At 52.7% G+C, this 12,676-nt stretch overlaps 1 protein-coding gene across 5 annotated transcripts in view; it reads left to right on the top strand.

The window, feature by feature from the left end:
- Window positions 1-8,838, top strand: part of SLC8A1 (solute carrier family 8 member A1) — a 122,833-nt gene extending 113,995 nt beyond the window's left edge. For all 5 annotated transcript variants that reach the window (XM_050973136.1, XM_050973135.1, XM_030235280.2 and 2 more), the window contains 3 exons: window positions 508-607; window positions 4,017-4,292; window positions 6,323-8,838. In XM_050973136.1, the coding sequence (XP_050829093.1) occupies window positions 508-607; window positions 4,017-4,292; window positions 6,323-6,699 (753 nt within the window). In that variant the 3' untranslated portion in view covers window positions 6,700-8,838. The remainder of the gene's footprint in view (window positions 1-507; window positions 608-4,016; window positions 4,293-6,322) is intronic.
- The last annotated feature ends 3,838 nt before the right edge of the window (window positions 8,839-12,676 follow it).

Below are 12,676 nucleotides of genomic sequence, written 5' to 3'. Positions count from 1 at the left end.
CAAGGACTCACACACGAAACAGGAACTGGGGTCCCAAATGCTGCAGGTTGCTTTAAAACGTGACCCTGTTCTCACAGTGAGTTCTACACACTGGTCCTACTTACAGGCAGCCTTGAGTGAGCCCCAAGCCTGGCACTCCCAGTGCAAAGGGCTGATAACCCCAAATGCAAGAAATGGTTGTGCAGCTCAGCTGCCGTGAATGCATGTGCCCGGCCAAGAGCTGAGAAGTGGCCATTTCATTTTCTTTTCCATTTTTCTGTGGCATAAAAATATAACAGGCCACCCTTACTGTGGCTCTGAGATGGTTCAAACTCCCATCCACAAGCAGGTCTCCAAAGGTCTTTATCAGCAGCAGCGAAAGGAATTGCAAGTACTTACATTTGGGTCTCTTGAGCTTGAAATCTGCTGAGCTAGTCCCGTAAACACATAGCCATAAGCAGTGGCACTGGTGGGCTTTAGCCCAGTATTTCCAGCCCCTAATTCTCTGCTCTGCACCTCCCTCCACAGAACACGGTGGACAAGCTCATTAAGAAGACGAACCTGGCCCTGGTGGTTGGCACAAACAGCTGGAGGGAGCAGTTCATCGAGGCCATTACTGTCAGCGCGGGTGAGTTTGGGCCGCGGCTCCGCGTGAGTTACGATCGCCCTCGCGCCCGCCTCGGCTTGGCTGCATCACTAACTCAGACTGTAGTGGAGCAGCAGGAGGCAAAGCAGGTGGCAGAGTTATTTACAGCTTCTGCATAAATAAGGCAGCCGATTAAAGCCTTTTGTGAGGGCACCTTGTCTCATGTGTAGGAAACCTTCTGCGTGAAGCGTGTCTGTAGCACCAGGCAGAGCAACACCTTGGCTGGCAGCAGACGGCAGAGGGGGAAAAGTCAGTTCAGTGGGAGAGATCTGGGAGGAGAGCACAGTGTGGAAATTCAGAGTGGCATAAATAAGGCTGGTGTGAAGCAACAGTGCTCCCCTTCCCTGGTTCTCCCTGTGCCTCTGTGGTGAGGACAACGCAGTAGTGAGGGTGCAAAGCCTGAAGGCAGTAACTCTCTCTGAGCCAAAATTTTCCTTTGACAAAGTTTTCCCTTGCCCTGCTTTCTGGAACTCGTGCTGCCCCAGCCAGCTGTGGCTGGAGGATTATGGCTCAGCAGCCCAATAGCTGCAGCAGCACATCATATCTCTGGTTGAACCAGATCCTGTGTGATCCTATCTTCCCTCCCTTGGAGAATTGCCTTTCCCTCAAATGCTTTGTGCCATTCTTGCAGGAGCCAGTGCCATGTTTACCAGTACAGGATATATCATTCCCATATATGTGGAAGAAGGAAGAAACAAGGTCTCCTCCAGATGTTGCTTTAACAGCTGGAAACACTATTACTTACTGACTGGATGTTACAACCTCACAGCCCAACCTGGGCTGTGTGTGCACACGTTAGGGCAGAATAAACCAGCTTAAATTAAATCCCTGGGGAAGGCAATTACCTCTCATCTGGCTAATTGTGCACCGAAATGCACGGGGGAGTGCTCAGCTTCCTCCCTCTGACTCTGCTCTACAAGGTAACCTCTGCCCAGCACCATGTAATTAAAAATGATGGCATCACCATTTACCCTCTGCCTCTGGAAAACAAGGGCAGGACACTGTGCAGCATCTTTCTCCTCAGATTGTGGTCCCTCCTCTTGTGCCACAGTTCTTCTCAGAGCCTCCAGGCAAGAGCCTCCCATTATTTTGGATTCAGCATGAACTTATCATGCAAGACAATCCTTGCTGCAGGTTTTGTAGCTAATATGGCTAAACTAATCTATGCCAGAACCAATTATGTAATTGCATCCCATGTTAAAGCAAAGATAGTCACTGACATTGGATCCCATTTCTGTGACACATGTAAAGGCTGCAGTTATGTTGCCCCCATATCTGGAACATACAGCCATGATCAGAGCTAATAGATGATTAACAAGCATTTAGGAAATGGGATGTATTTTGGTGGATGTGAGCTGTCCCTTGCAGTTGTGGATCTCAGTGGCAGTTTGTCTCTGAGCTCTGGAGGTACCCAGGCTTTAGCCCCTCAAGCTTTGTGCCAGAGAAGTTAAAATACCTTAAACACTGGAGGCTGGGTTTGAGTTTTTCCCCCACAGCTCACCTTGGATACCAGGTGAAAGTCCTCTGTCACCACTTCAAAATGTAACATCCCAGCTGAGAAAAGAAAGATTAAACCCCCATTTCCCACCCAATGATCAACTCAGGGCAGTGTCTGCAGGTGGATGGAGCAGCAGAAGGCGAGGTCTGTGGAAGGGCAGTGCAGGGGCAGACAAGGCTGTGCCATTCTGGGCTGCCCAGAGCCTGTCACTCAGCTCCTTTAGTCTGCTCCCAAAAGCTATAAAGTTTCTTCCACAGCAAAAACATTCTGGGGCTTTCAGGCCTGTTTGTGAATGTGCCCCTGGGTCACCATCCAAGGCTACTCTGTGTTTCAAGTCACCTCCACAAGATCTGGCCAGCTCTTCAAAAGAGAGACTTCATGGCTGCTTAACAAAATGATAGGCAGATCTGGATGAGTGTCATGACAGTGGCATTCATGTTCATTTTTCAGTCTGTTTTATTATCTCCATAAAGATTTAGGTCCATAGCAGCCCTGATGCCTCCCTGAGCTTGGCAGAGGATTGAAATACCTGCTGCAGAATTACAGCACGAGCACAGCTTGGTGTATCCTGCCATGAGCAGCCTTTGCACATTGAGGGAAAACACAGGCTTTCCAGGCTGGAAAACTGCTCCTTATCTTCACAACAATGCACAGGAATAAGTATTTATATCTGCCAAAATAATAAGACTGATTAGCTGCTGTTTCTGCCATAGTGAGTTTGAGGCTCCTAAGCTTGCATCTTCCCCTTGCTAAGGAGCTTCTTTCAACAGCCATGCAGGGAGACCTGGGGCTCCACATCCTTGGGGGGGAAAACAAAAAGCATCAAAGACGTGGAAAATCACCAGACAAAATGCAAGGCATGTCTTTAGCACGATTTAGCCTTGGAATCCTGAACATTTGTGACTTAGAAACCCATCCTTGTTTCTTAAGGGTAACAGGAAAGCTCCCACTGGCTTAGTTGGAAAAGTGTCACCTCCCCTTCAAGTCTGGGAGTGGTTCCAGTGTGAGCAGGAGGAGTTTTTGACTATGCCACAACAGTGATGTTGTGCACTGTGCCAAGCTGGGGAAGCCCCACATTTGCCATGCAGCTTGCCCGAGGCACAGGCTGGCCAGCAAGCTCTCCAGACAGATCCTCAGAGCTGCAGGAGTCAGGCAAGGGGCCACCAGCCCCCGTGGGCTCCCTGGTGGGGTCACCCCCACCCCGTGGGGACTCCCTGTAGGCTGGATGCCAGGTGCTTTTGCAGAGACAGGTGAGGTGCCAATGTCTGGAGCAGGAAAGGGAGTTCCCACTGACCTAGGAGAGACCAGACATCAAGGAACAGGCAACAGAGCTTATAGGGAAGCATGTGAAGGGGCAGGGAAATGCAGCAGGGAAAGACAGCCAGCAGTGATTGAGCAGGGAGGCTTTAGGGCAGGCAAAAATCCATCACTTGATCCTGGTTTGCAGCAGAGGTAAGGTGAAGCACCAGAGCAGTTCAGCAACCATCAAAGCCCTCGGTGGGCTTGCCTGCACAGCCAGTTTCAGTCAGCACGAGGTTGTTTTTTCCCACTTCTTCTGGGGGAAGAGCTCTTGAGCAGGAGCTGAGTCCCAGAAAGTTTAACTGATGGTTAAACTCAGGCAGAGGTGCTGGCACAAGGCTCTGCATTTTCTGAAGTGCAGGGTTTTTTTTGAGCCATTTTCTCTGGGGTGTGTCTCTGTGCTGTGGAAAGGGGCAAGGAAGGGCCATCGAGCCACTCTGGTGATTGTTCAGAAAATAAGATATTTGGAAGTCCAGGCCTTCCAGGGCCCACATCATGAGACACAGCATTCTGGGGACTGCAGTTTGCACAGGAGCTTTGGCCAAGCTCCCCCAGGAGGAGCAAATCTGATCAGGCACTGCCGGTTTTCTCCAGGGGAAGATGACGATGACGATGAATGTGGGGAGGAGAAGCTGCCCTCCTGCTTTGACTACGTGATGCACTTTCTGACCGTCTTCTGGAAGGTCCTTTTTGCCTTCGTGCCCCCGACAGACTACTGGAATGGCTGGGCTTGCTTCGTTGTCTCCATCCTCATGATTGGCCTCCTGACAGCTTTCATTGGCGACCTGGCATCCCACTTTGGCTGCACCATTGGCCTGAAGGACTCCGTCACTGCCGTCGTGTTCGTCGCCCTGGGGACATCGGTGCCAGGTAAGCACAGCCACGGGGCTGGTTGTGAAGCTCCATCTCCACCCAGGCTGGGGCTGGGGCTGGGGCTGTGCTCTGCAGGATCCCAAAGCACAGGTTTGAGATATAGATGGAAATTGGTTTTCAGTCTCAGATGGGCTGAAGGATAGAACCAGGATGCGGATTCAGTCCCATGGGAATTATTTCAAGGCCCATCCCACAGCAAAAACTGTGGAGTATCTATTTCTGTGGGCAGCCTCTGTGGTATCCACTTTCAGAGTCAGAATTAGTCTTCAGTTAAAATGCTGCCTGCATTTTAGGCATCTGCTGCTTTCACCTTGCTCCTGGGTGAATTAAGTGTGAGTCCGTACTCAGGGCACACTTTCCAGCATGGACACCTTTGTGTGAGACCAGGTCCAGATGGCTCAAGGTGAGGTTGCTGAGCTGGGGGAGCTCTTGAAATGCAATTTGTGAAGCTCTGTGGATTCCCAAGTCAGCTTGTGTAAGAGAGCATTTCACTCACCTTCTCCCATGGGCTGTGCTAGGCAGGCAGACCCTGATTTCTGGACAAGGGGCTCTGACCCACCCCAACCATCCTTTGCATCAGACACACCTTCCCTCACCACCTTCAAACTTCCAGTTATGGGCACCCAGATGCTCAAAGATACTGAAATTGTCCTAATGCTAGCAAAGGCAAAGAGAAGAAGCAGCAGAACCAAAAGAGAACAGATCTGGGGCAAGGAACAGAAGAAGGAGCATTTTTTAGACCTCTGGCAGTAGAGGCTTTAGCAGAAGGTTTGCAGAGCTTCTTCACATGTTTGACAGTGAAAATCTTCCCTCCTGCTTTTGCTGGCATAAGGTGGCATTTAAGAAGTTCTTTTTTAGGTTACATTGGGCTACTCCTGTTTCCGTTGGCTCCCAGGCCGTGCTGTGTTAGCTGGGGGCTGGTTGGGCTCCTTCAGCCCTGCTTTCCAGGAGATGGGCAGGCACCAGAGGAGGGTGCAGAGAAATCAGCACTGACAGGGACCTTCCCTGCATTGAAAGCACTGCTCAAACTTGCAGAAGTGCACGTGGTTGTTTCTACACTCATTCCTTCTCCCCCAGTGGTGGCCATGGAGGCATCAGCACTGTCCCACAACTCTATTACTGCACCATGATCAAGGCCTTTTCCTTCCCTTAGGTGCATTTCCATGGCAGTTTTTTTTTTTTTAAATAAAGCAGACTTTTGATTTCTTTGCTGCAAATGGACCCTCTTGCTGTGCTTCTATGTGCCCATCCGCTCCTGTTCCATGGAACTGGATCTTTGTGCCGGCTGCACTTTGCCATCTCACCTTGGAGCCCAGTGGGGAGGAACAGAAAGGAAATTCTGTAGAATATAAAAACATGAAATATGACCTCGTTGTTTTCTTTTCCTGAGCCACATGGGGCTGCCTGTACCCAAAGGGATCTGGGAGTGCAGATATGTTCAGGACTCATCCTCTCCTTGTTAGCTGAGAGTGTTCACCTGAACCAACCCACGGGCTAACCCCTCCTGCTCTTCCTTCTCTCTGCAGATCCAGAGTGGGTTTGGATGTAAAATCAGCACTTCCCTGTGGCGCAGAGCAGTGTCATGCTGGTCTGCCTGACACAAGGTTTTCCATTTAAATGGCCAGCCAAGTTTTATCACTGGTGTTAAAGCTGGCAGAGCACCTGGGCAAGCATGCACCCACCCCGACAGTTTTTCTTCCCAAGGGATGGAGGATGACCTGGTTTATCAAGGTGTCAGGGCATGCACAAGGACTGGACTTCAGGGAGGCAAAAAGTGCTAGAGGCCATACTGGGGGAAGCCCTGTATTTCTGACCATTGAGATTCCCCCCTGTGCATTTCCAGACCCTGATGGTCCAAGAAGAACCAGATGGTACCCCGATTCTCTGGAATTTCCATTAGAAGGGGCTGTACCCTATCCCCTTACTCATTACTTTCTTTCCCCAGGTGCTGCCATTGACATTTGTCCCCAAGCTACCCTCTTTTCCTGGGTGTTTCCTGAGGGTTTCTCCCCATCTTTCCTTTGCAGACACATTTGCCAGCAAAGTAGCAGCAACGCAGGACCAGTACGCAGACGCCTCCATCGGGAACGTCACCGGGAGCAATGCTGTGAACGTTTTCCTGGGCATTGGAGTGGCCTGGTCCATCGCAGCCATCTACCACGCGGCGCACGGACAAGCCTTCCAAGTCTCCCCTGGCACTCTGGCCTTCTCCGTCACCCTCTTCACCATTTTTGCTTTTATCAGTGTGGGAGTGCTGCTCTACCGGCGGAGACCCGAGATTGGAGGTGAGCTGGGCGGGCCGCGGACTTCCAAGCTGCTCACATCCTCACTCTTTATCCTCCTCTGGCTCTTGTACATATTCTTCTCATCTCTGGAAGCCTACTGCCACATAAAGGGCTTCTAAAGGGACAATCAGAGATAGTAAATATGTGTATATCTATATATATCTATATAGAGTGATATATAGGTATAGCTATAGATATAAAGCTGTGTATAATGAACAGAGAAAGAATAAAAGAGATTTGCCATGTTCACACACCTGCTGATGGAAAGCGGCTTTGGAGCATCCTTTGAACTAGGCAGGACCCCAAAGCCAGCAGGACCCCTCCCCAGGCAGCGGCCCCAGCCAGGAGCCAGGGGCAGGGCCCTTTCTGCAACTCGACCAACAGGAGAGGCCGATGGCCACCGAGCCCCTTCCCATCGCTGACTCCCACCCGCTGGCCCCGGGAAGACGGATGAGAAGGCGACTGGGGCGCGTCGGTGTAAGGAAGGCCAGAGTAGCTGGTGAGAAACAGAGCAGTGGGCAAGGGAAGGAGAGGAGAGCAAGGGTTCTGATCTCCCACCACATCCAGCTGCCTTCGCCATCCGGGAGCAGGCCCTCTGGCCCTGTTGGAGAGGAGCGAGAGACCGAACTGAAGACAAGGGGAAACTGGGAGCTTTCTAAGGATAGAACACAAACCGTTTTCGTCATTGATTTGGGGTTGGTTTTTTTGTTTCGTTTTGGCGTGTGTACAACTAGCATTTCCCACCCACATGCCCCTCGCCTTTCCCTGTCCATGCTTTGGGGGTGCACAGCCACAGCCTCGTGTCCCGTGTCCCAAGCCGAGGCCGCGCAGAGCGGCGGGAGCCTTCCTCCCACTCCTCCGCCTCCTCGGGCATGCTGTCGTGGTACTTGTAACATTTGCATGAATGAAATGAAATCTATCTGTATATAGCATCCTATAGCGATAGTCCTTCCAGCCATGTGGGTTGAGCATTGCAGATTGCAAGCGTTTTCTTTTCACTGGGTTTTATTTATTTTTAGTTAGCTCGGTTTTGCCATAGGGTTTTGCTCGTTTGTTTGTTTGTTTCCTCTTAGCGGGGGTGGGAAGGATGGAAAGCTGTCCCCACTCACTGCTCATGGCACGGGTCCATGAGAAGCAATAACAGCCATGCAGTTGTAGGTTTTCAGGGCAGGAAAACCCACACCCCAGAGAGTTCAGGCTCTGTCCAGCTGCGTGGATGGGGTCCTCTGACGTGCTGAAGCCAGTGTGAGGCCTCCTCTGCCCACAGGAGGTGTTACTCAGGCTCCCAGGGAATGGGGTGAGCAGTCTGATGGGAACAAGCCTGGCTGACTCCCAGCACCTCACATGCTTCTGCCTTTCGAGTCGGTGGCTGCCTCAAAGCCCTTGGCCCCCCCGCTATTGCCCAGAGCCCCAGAGTAGTAGTGACAGCCCCTGTTTCTGAGTGTTAAGCCATCAGGACCAGTCCCCAAAGCTGGTCCTTCCCCACAGCCATTTGGAGGCAGGGCTGAAGGGCCGGATGAGATCTCCCACTCCACGGAGCGTGACCGGGACGCATCCCCCCAGGGAAAGGTCGTGTTTTGCACTCTCCAAATCCGAAGTCACTGGACAGGATGAGACAGGGAGGTGTGACTCAGCATCACCCCCCTGGTGCCAGGAGTGCAGGCTGGGATGGAGAGCTGAGCCAGGGAAATGTGGGTGTAGAGCTCCCCAGGGCGCAGCACGGGGCAGACACTGGGCACTGGTGTTGAGAGAGGTCTCCTGAGCCGCTGCCCTTTGCCAGGCTTCCTGACATTCCAGCCAGGCAAACTCCCAGCCTGCATGTCCATGGTGAGCTCTTCCCACTCAGCTGAAAACCATGTCTGATGCTTGTACCATAACCAGCTGGCTGGGAGTATTTGTACTCATCTTGAACTATCTGTGGAAATTTTAATTAACCTGCTGTAAGATTTTCTCTAGGAATATGAAGTTGTGGGTTGTTTTTTTTTTTTTTCTTCTTGAGCCTTTTTACACTTCTGATTTGTTTCGGGGTTTTTCTTTTTTGTTTCTCATTGTTTTGGGGGAAAAATCAAACACAGGTGCAGATTGTTCAGGTTTATGATTACCATTATGTACAATGATTTCATTTTCGTCTGTTTGGCTTCATTTTTTCTTTGTGTGTATTGCCCACCACTATAGGCAGTGAGTCCACTAATTGTGATGATCCTTATCAATGGTACACAATGCACAGAGAAATAAAGTTTGTAATGATTCCTGATGGACCCAGTACTGCTCCTGCATATTCTCTATGGAAAAAAACCCTTCTCTCCCCTCCAGCTGTTTCCCCTCCATAGCCATCCCTCCTTGACTCATTGGTTTGCCTTCCCCGTGTTTCTGCCTCTGGCAGGGGCAGTGGTGCCTTGGCACGGCCGCCCCTGCCCCATCCCGTGCCCTCCCTCCCTCCCTCTCCATCTCCATGGTGCCTCAGGCTCGGTGTGTGCTGCCAGGGCTCACAGCCTGCCCCACTCTCAGGGGGATACAGGAAACCACCCAGGGACAAAGCTGCAGGGCAGCCCACCCTCCTGGGGCTAGGATCTGCCCCTGTGCTGTGTCCCTGGCCTCTGCTGGCTTGCCCTAGGCTTGGGGAGAGCCGTGGGTGTGCCCCCAAGGTACCAGGCAGCTCTTTCTTGTGTCCTCTACAGAACTGCTCTTGCTACAGCCTCACAGTGTCCTGTGCTGGGTTAAGCCACGTGCTAGCTATGAGGGAGAATGCAAGAGGTGCATTGCCAGGGCAGGGTCCGTGGGTGCCACAGCAGATCTGAGGCACCCCACGAGGCTGGGCTGCTCCCTAGAGGTGCCTGCCCGTGCCCCAGTCCAGGTGCCGTGGGCCATTTCAGACCCATCTGTGCCTCGACACAGCTCAGCCAGCAAAGTCTCCCCATGACCAGGGATGTTGTTCCTCCCTGTTGAGCTGTCCCCAGATAAACCCTCCCTGCAACGCCTGGGAGGTCCTGCTCTGACAGCTGAACTCAAACACCAGCCCTGGAGATGGGCCCCAGGCAAGCACTGCCTTCCACACTCCCCAGCAGACAGCACGGACAATGTCCACGTGCTTCTCCCAGGCAGTGGATAGGGAGAGCAAAGCAGCTCTTCTGACCCAGTAATTGCATCTGCTGAGAGGTGATGTGGGTGTTTTCCCCTCATCATTTGCTTCTTCATAATGAATTGCCTTGGCTGAAGTAATTAACAAGTCAAATGGGACTTGTGTGCCCACTCAGGTTAGCAGGCAGTAAATAACTCTTCTGCTCATGGAGCTTTCCAAAGGGAATGATGGAGCAGTGCTTGCTTAGGACAAGGCCTAAGTCACAGGCTGAACACCAACCCTGTCCATGCAGCTGCTCTGCCAGCTGTGTGCTTTTGGGCATCTTTACCAAGGCTGTGCACATTGGGACCGGAGTGTGCCCAGTGGCTCCAGGAGGGGTCACGGGGGAGCAGCCAGGGGAAGCGGTATTCCCAAGGGTGCCAGGCCTGCTCTTCTGCACAGTCTGCTCTTCAAACCATGCCCTCAGAAGCAGAGGAGAACTGCCCTCTCTGAGATGACACTGGCTGGCAGTGCTGGGAGGCAGCAGGAGGAAGCACATCCCTGGCACAGTCACGCCTTGTCACAGCTCAGCTCCCTGGATCCCTGTCCAATGCCAGAACTCTCCCATCTCTTCCTCGTCCAGCCTCCCACCCTTGCCTGCACAGGGAGAACATCGAGCACCTCTGGTAAAGGCCTGGGTTTATGGATGTTGCCAGAAGCAGCAGTTCAAACCCTTGGCCTCCATCCATTTCCCTGCCCCATTTGCTCTCACCCTCTCTCATCACCCCACCACCCGAAGGCAAACCTTTCCATGGAAAAGGATGCAGCACGTGTCCAAAGGGCACTCAGAGACAGGAGACACCCAAATAACTCCAGAGGCCACTGCCAAGCACGTGGGGACAAGCAGAAGGAACACACAAGTGACAGCCCCTGCCATCGTGGACAAACTGTATTTCCAGCTCTTCAGGGCTCAGTGGGCGTGGAGGCAAATCCCAGTCACAGCCCGAACACTCGGAAAAGGCACAAGAAAAAAGGAAAGAGCCACAGATCTGCAGTGCCTCGTGGCTGAGCCCACCCCAGCTGCCACCTGTGCCAGGGCAGCACAGGGACTGCTCCATCCCGAGGTGTGAGCCCCTCCTCTCCAGCAGATGAGGCTCCTGCCCCTGTGTCACCTGTGCCAGGCAGCCCCTGGTGCCTCTGGGGCGAGGGGCGATCGTGAGACTCCTTTGTGCATCTTCATCCCTGCTCCCCGGCAGGACAGAGGGGAGAAGGGGGGCCTGGAGCCCGCCGTGGTCACGAGCCTGGCTGTGAACTCTCTGCTCTATTTCTGCTGCCTGCAGGGACTGGGGAAGCAGAGCCCCTGTGTTATGGTTACAGCTATTTTTAAATTCTCAAGTAAGAATCGCCGGCGTTGGTGGCCATATCCATAACTCAGGAGGAAGTTCAACTACATTCCTGGAGGGACAGAGCTGAGCACAGCCAGAAAGTGAGGAAAACTTAATGCTGGACGATGTAATTCCAGGACAAAGCCTTGCACTATTTTCTGTAAGCTTTGGCACCCAAGCCCACTTGGAGAAACGTGTTTGCAGAGCACCAGGAACCTCTCTGGCCTCTCTGAGCATGCAGTGACCAACTACTGACGCCCATACCTGTGCTCAGCACAGCTGTGGAAAAGCCTGTTTATCCTGTAAAAAATTGGCTTGCACAGGAAAGCATCCAGAGGCATCCGTATTCTTGCAAAAAGCACCGAGGGACAATAAATACAGTGAGATTCCTCACCTTTTAAGGACTTGAGCCTTTCTGCTGTTGGAACTGGAGGTGCCAAGAACCTCTTGCCAGCCAGCAGTACCCCTCACACGGAGGGAAGGGACACTGCAAGGGAAAGGGGCCTGCCTGGCCAAGTAGGAGCTGTTGTCAGCAAAGACAGCCTGGAGCTTGCTGCTACCAGCAGGATTTTCTGCCTGTGGGATGCCCCTGAGAGCATCCAAGGAGTCTCCACAGGGCCTTGCTCTCTCTCTGGAGCATCTCGAGAGCAGCAGTCCTGCCCCTGGGACTCAGTGCCCCCAGGGTGGTTCATGACCCTCTCCTTTGGCTCCTTCCCCTTTCCCAAAGGGAATGCCAGCTTGGGGCTGCCCTCACCACAAGTGTGGAAGAGGGCACTGGGACACCCAGTGCTCCCAAAGCAGTGCTGTGGAGCACTGCTGGAGCTGGGTGTGCCAGGGGGATGCCCAGCACCGGAGGGCATGGGGAAGGGACGAGTGCCAAGGGCTCCCACTGAGATCTGGAAACCTTGTTCAAGCACTGCCACAGCGTGTCCCCTGCCCTGGCTGCCACAGGCACGGGCATGCTCCTGGATTTCTGCACAGACACAGCACAGCTTCCAGCTTCTCTGGCTGCCCATGGGCACCAACCCCAGACAGTATTTTTATCTCTTTGAGTCAAAACAGCCCCTGGCCTGTTGCTCTGCACCAGGAAAGCTTTCTGCCCCTCCAGAGACCATTAGTGACCCCACCTCATGCCAGGGTCCTCCACATTCTGCCTTGAGCCATCTCAAGGTCCCAAAATCTACACTCAGTGACAATCCAGCCTGCAGCCTCCTCTGTGCTTGCCTCCCCTGTGAAGCCTCTTCACATTCCATCTTCTCCCAAGCTCCTCTGTCCCTCCCTCCTGCCCCTCAGCTGGGGGTTTCCCGTGTGGGACAGATTTCCTTCCTCACTGCCCTGAACCACAGCACTAATTAGCTCAGCCTTGCTGTTTGTGTCTCAAGACAAAGATGAACCATCCCACATCATGGACCTGAGCCCCTAAAACCAAGGAGCAGGCAAACATCCACACAAACCCCGCAAACCCTCCTGCTCATCACTCAGGCACCATCACAGCCACTATCCACAGGCATAGGTTTTATTGTGCCACTGTCCTTCACTCACTAGTCTGTTGAAGATTTTTTGCTGAATTTCCACCATTATCAAGTCCCACAGATGCTCCAACTCCACCCCCCAACCCAAACGTCCTCTATGCTTCCAAAACAAATTTGCTTT

The sequence above is a fragment of the Serinus canaria genome, chromosome 3, assembly GCF_022539315.1.
Source record: "Serinus canaria isolate serCan28SL12 chromosome 3, serCan2020, whole genome shotgun sequence".
NCBI lineage: Eukaryota > Metazoa > Chordata > Aves > Passeriformes > Fringillidae > Serinus > Serinus canaria.
This window is presented reverse-complemented; position numbering and strand designations above follow the sequence as displayed.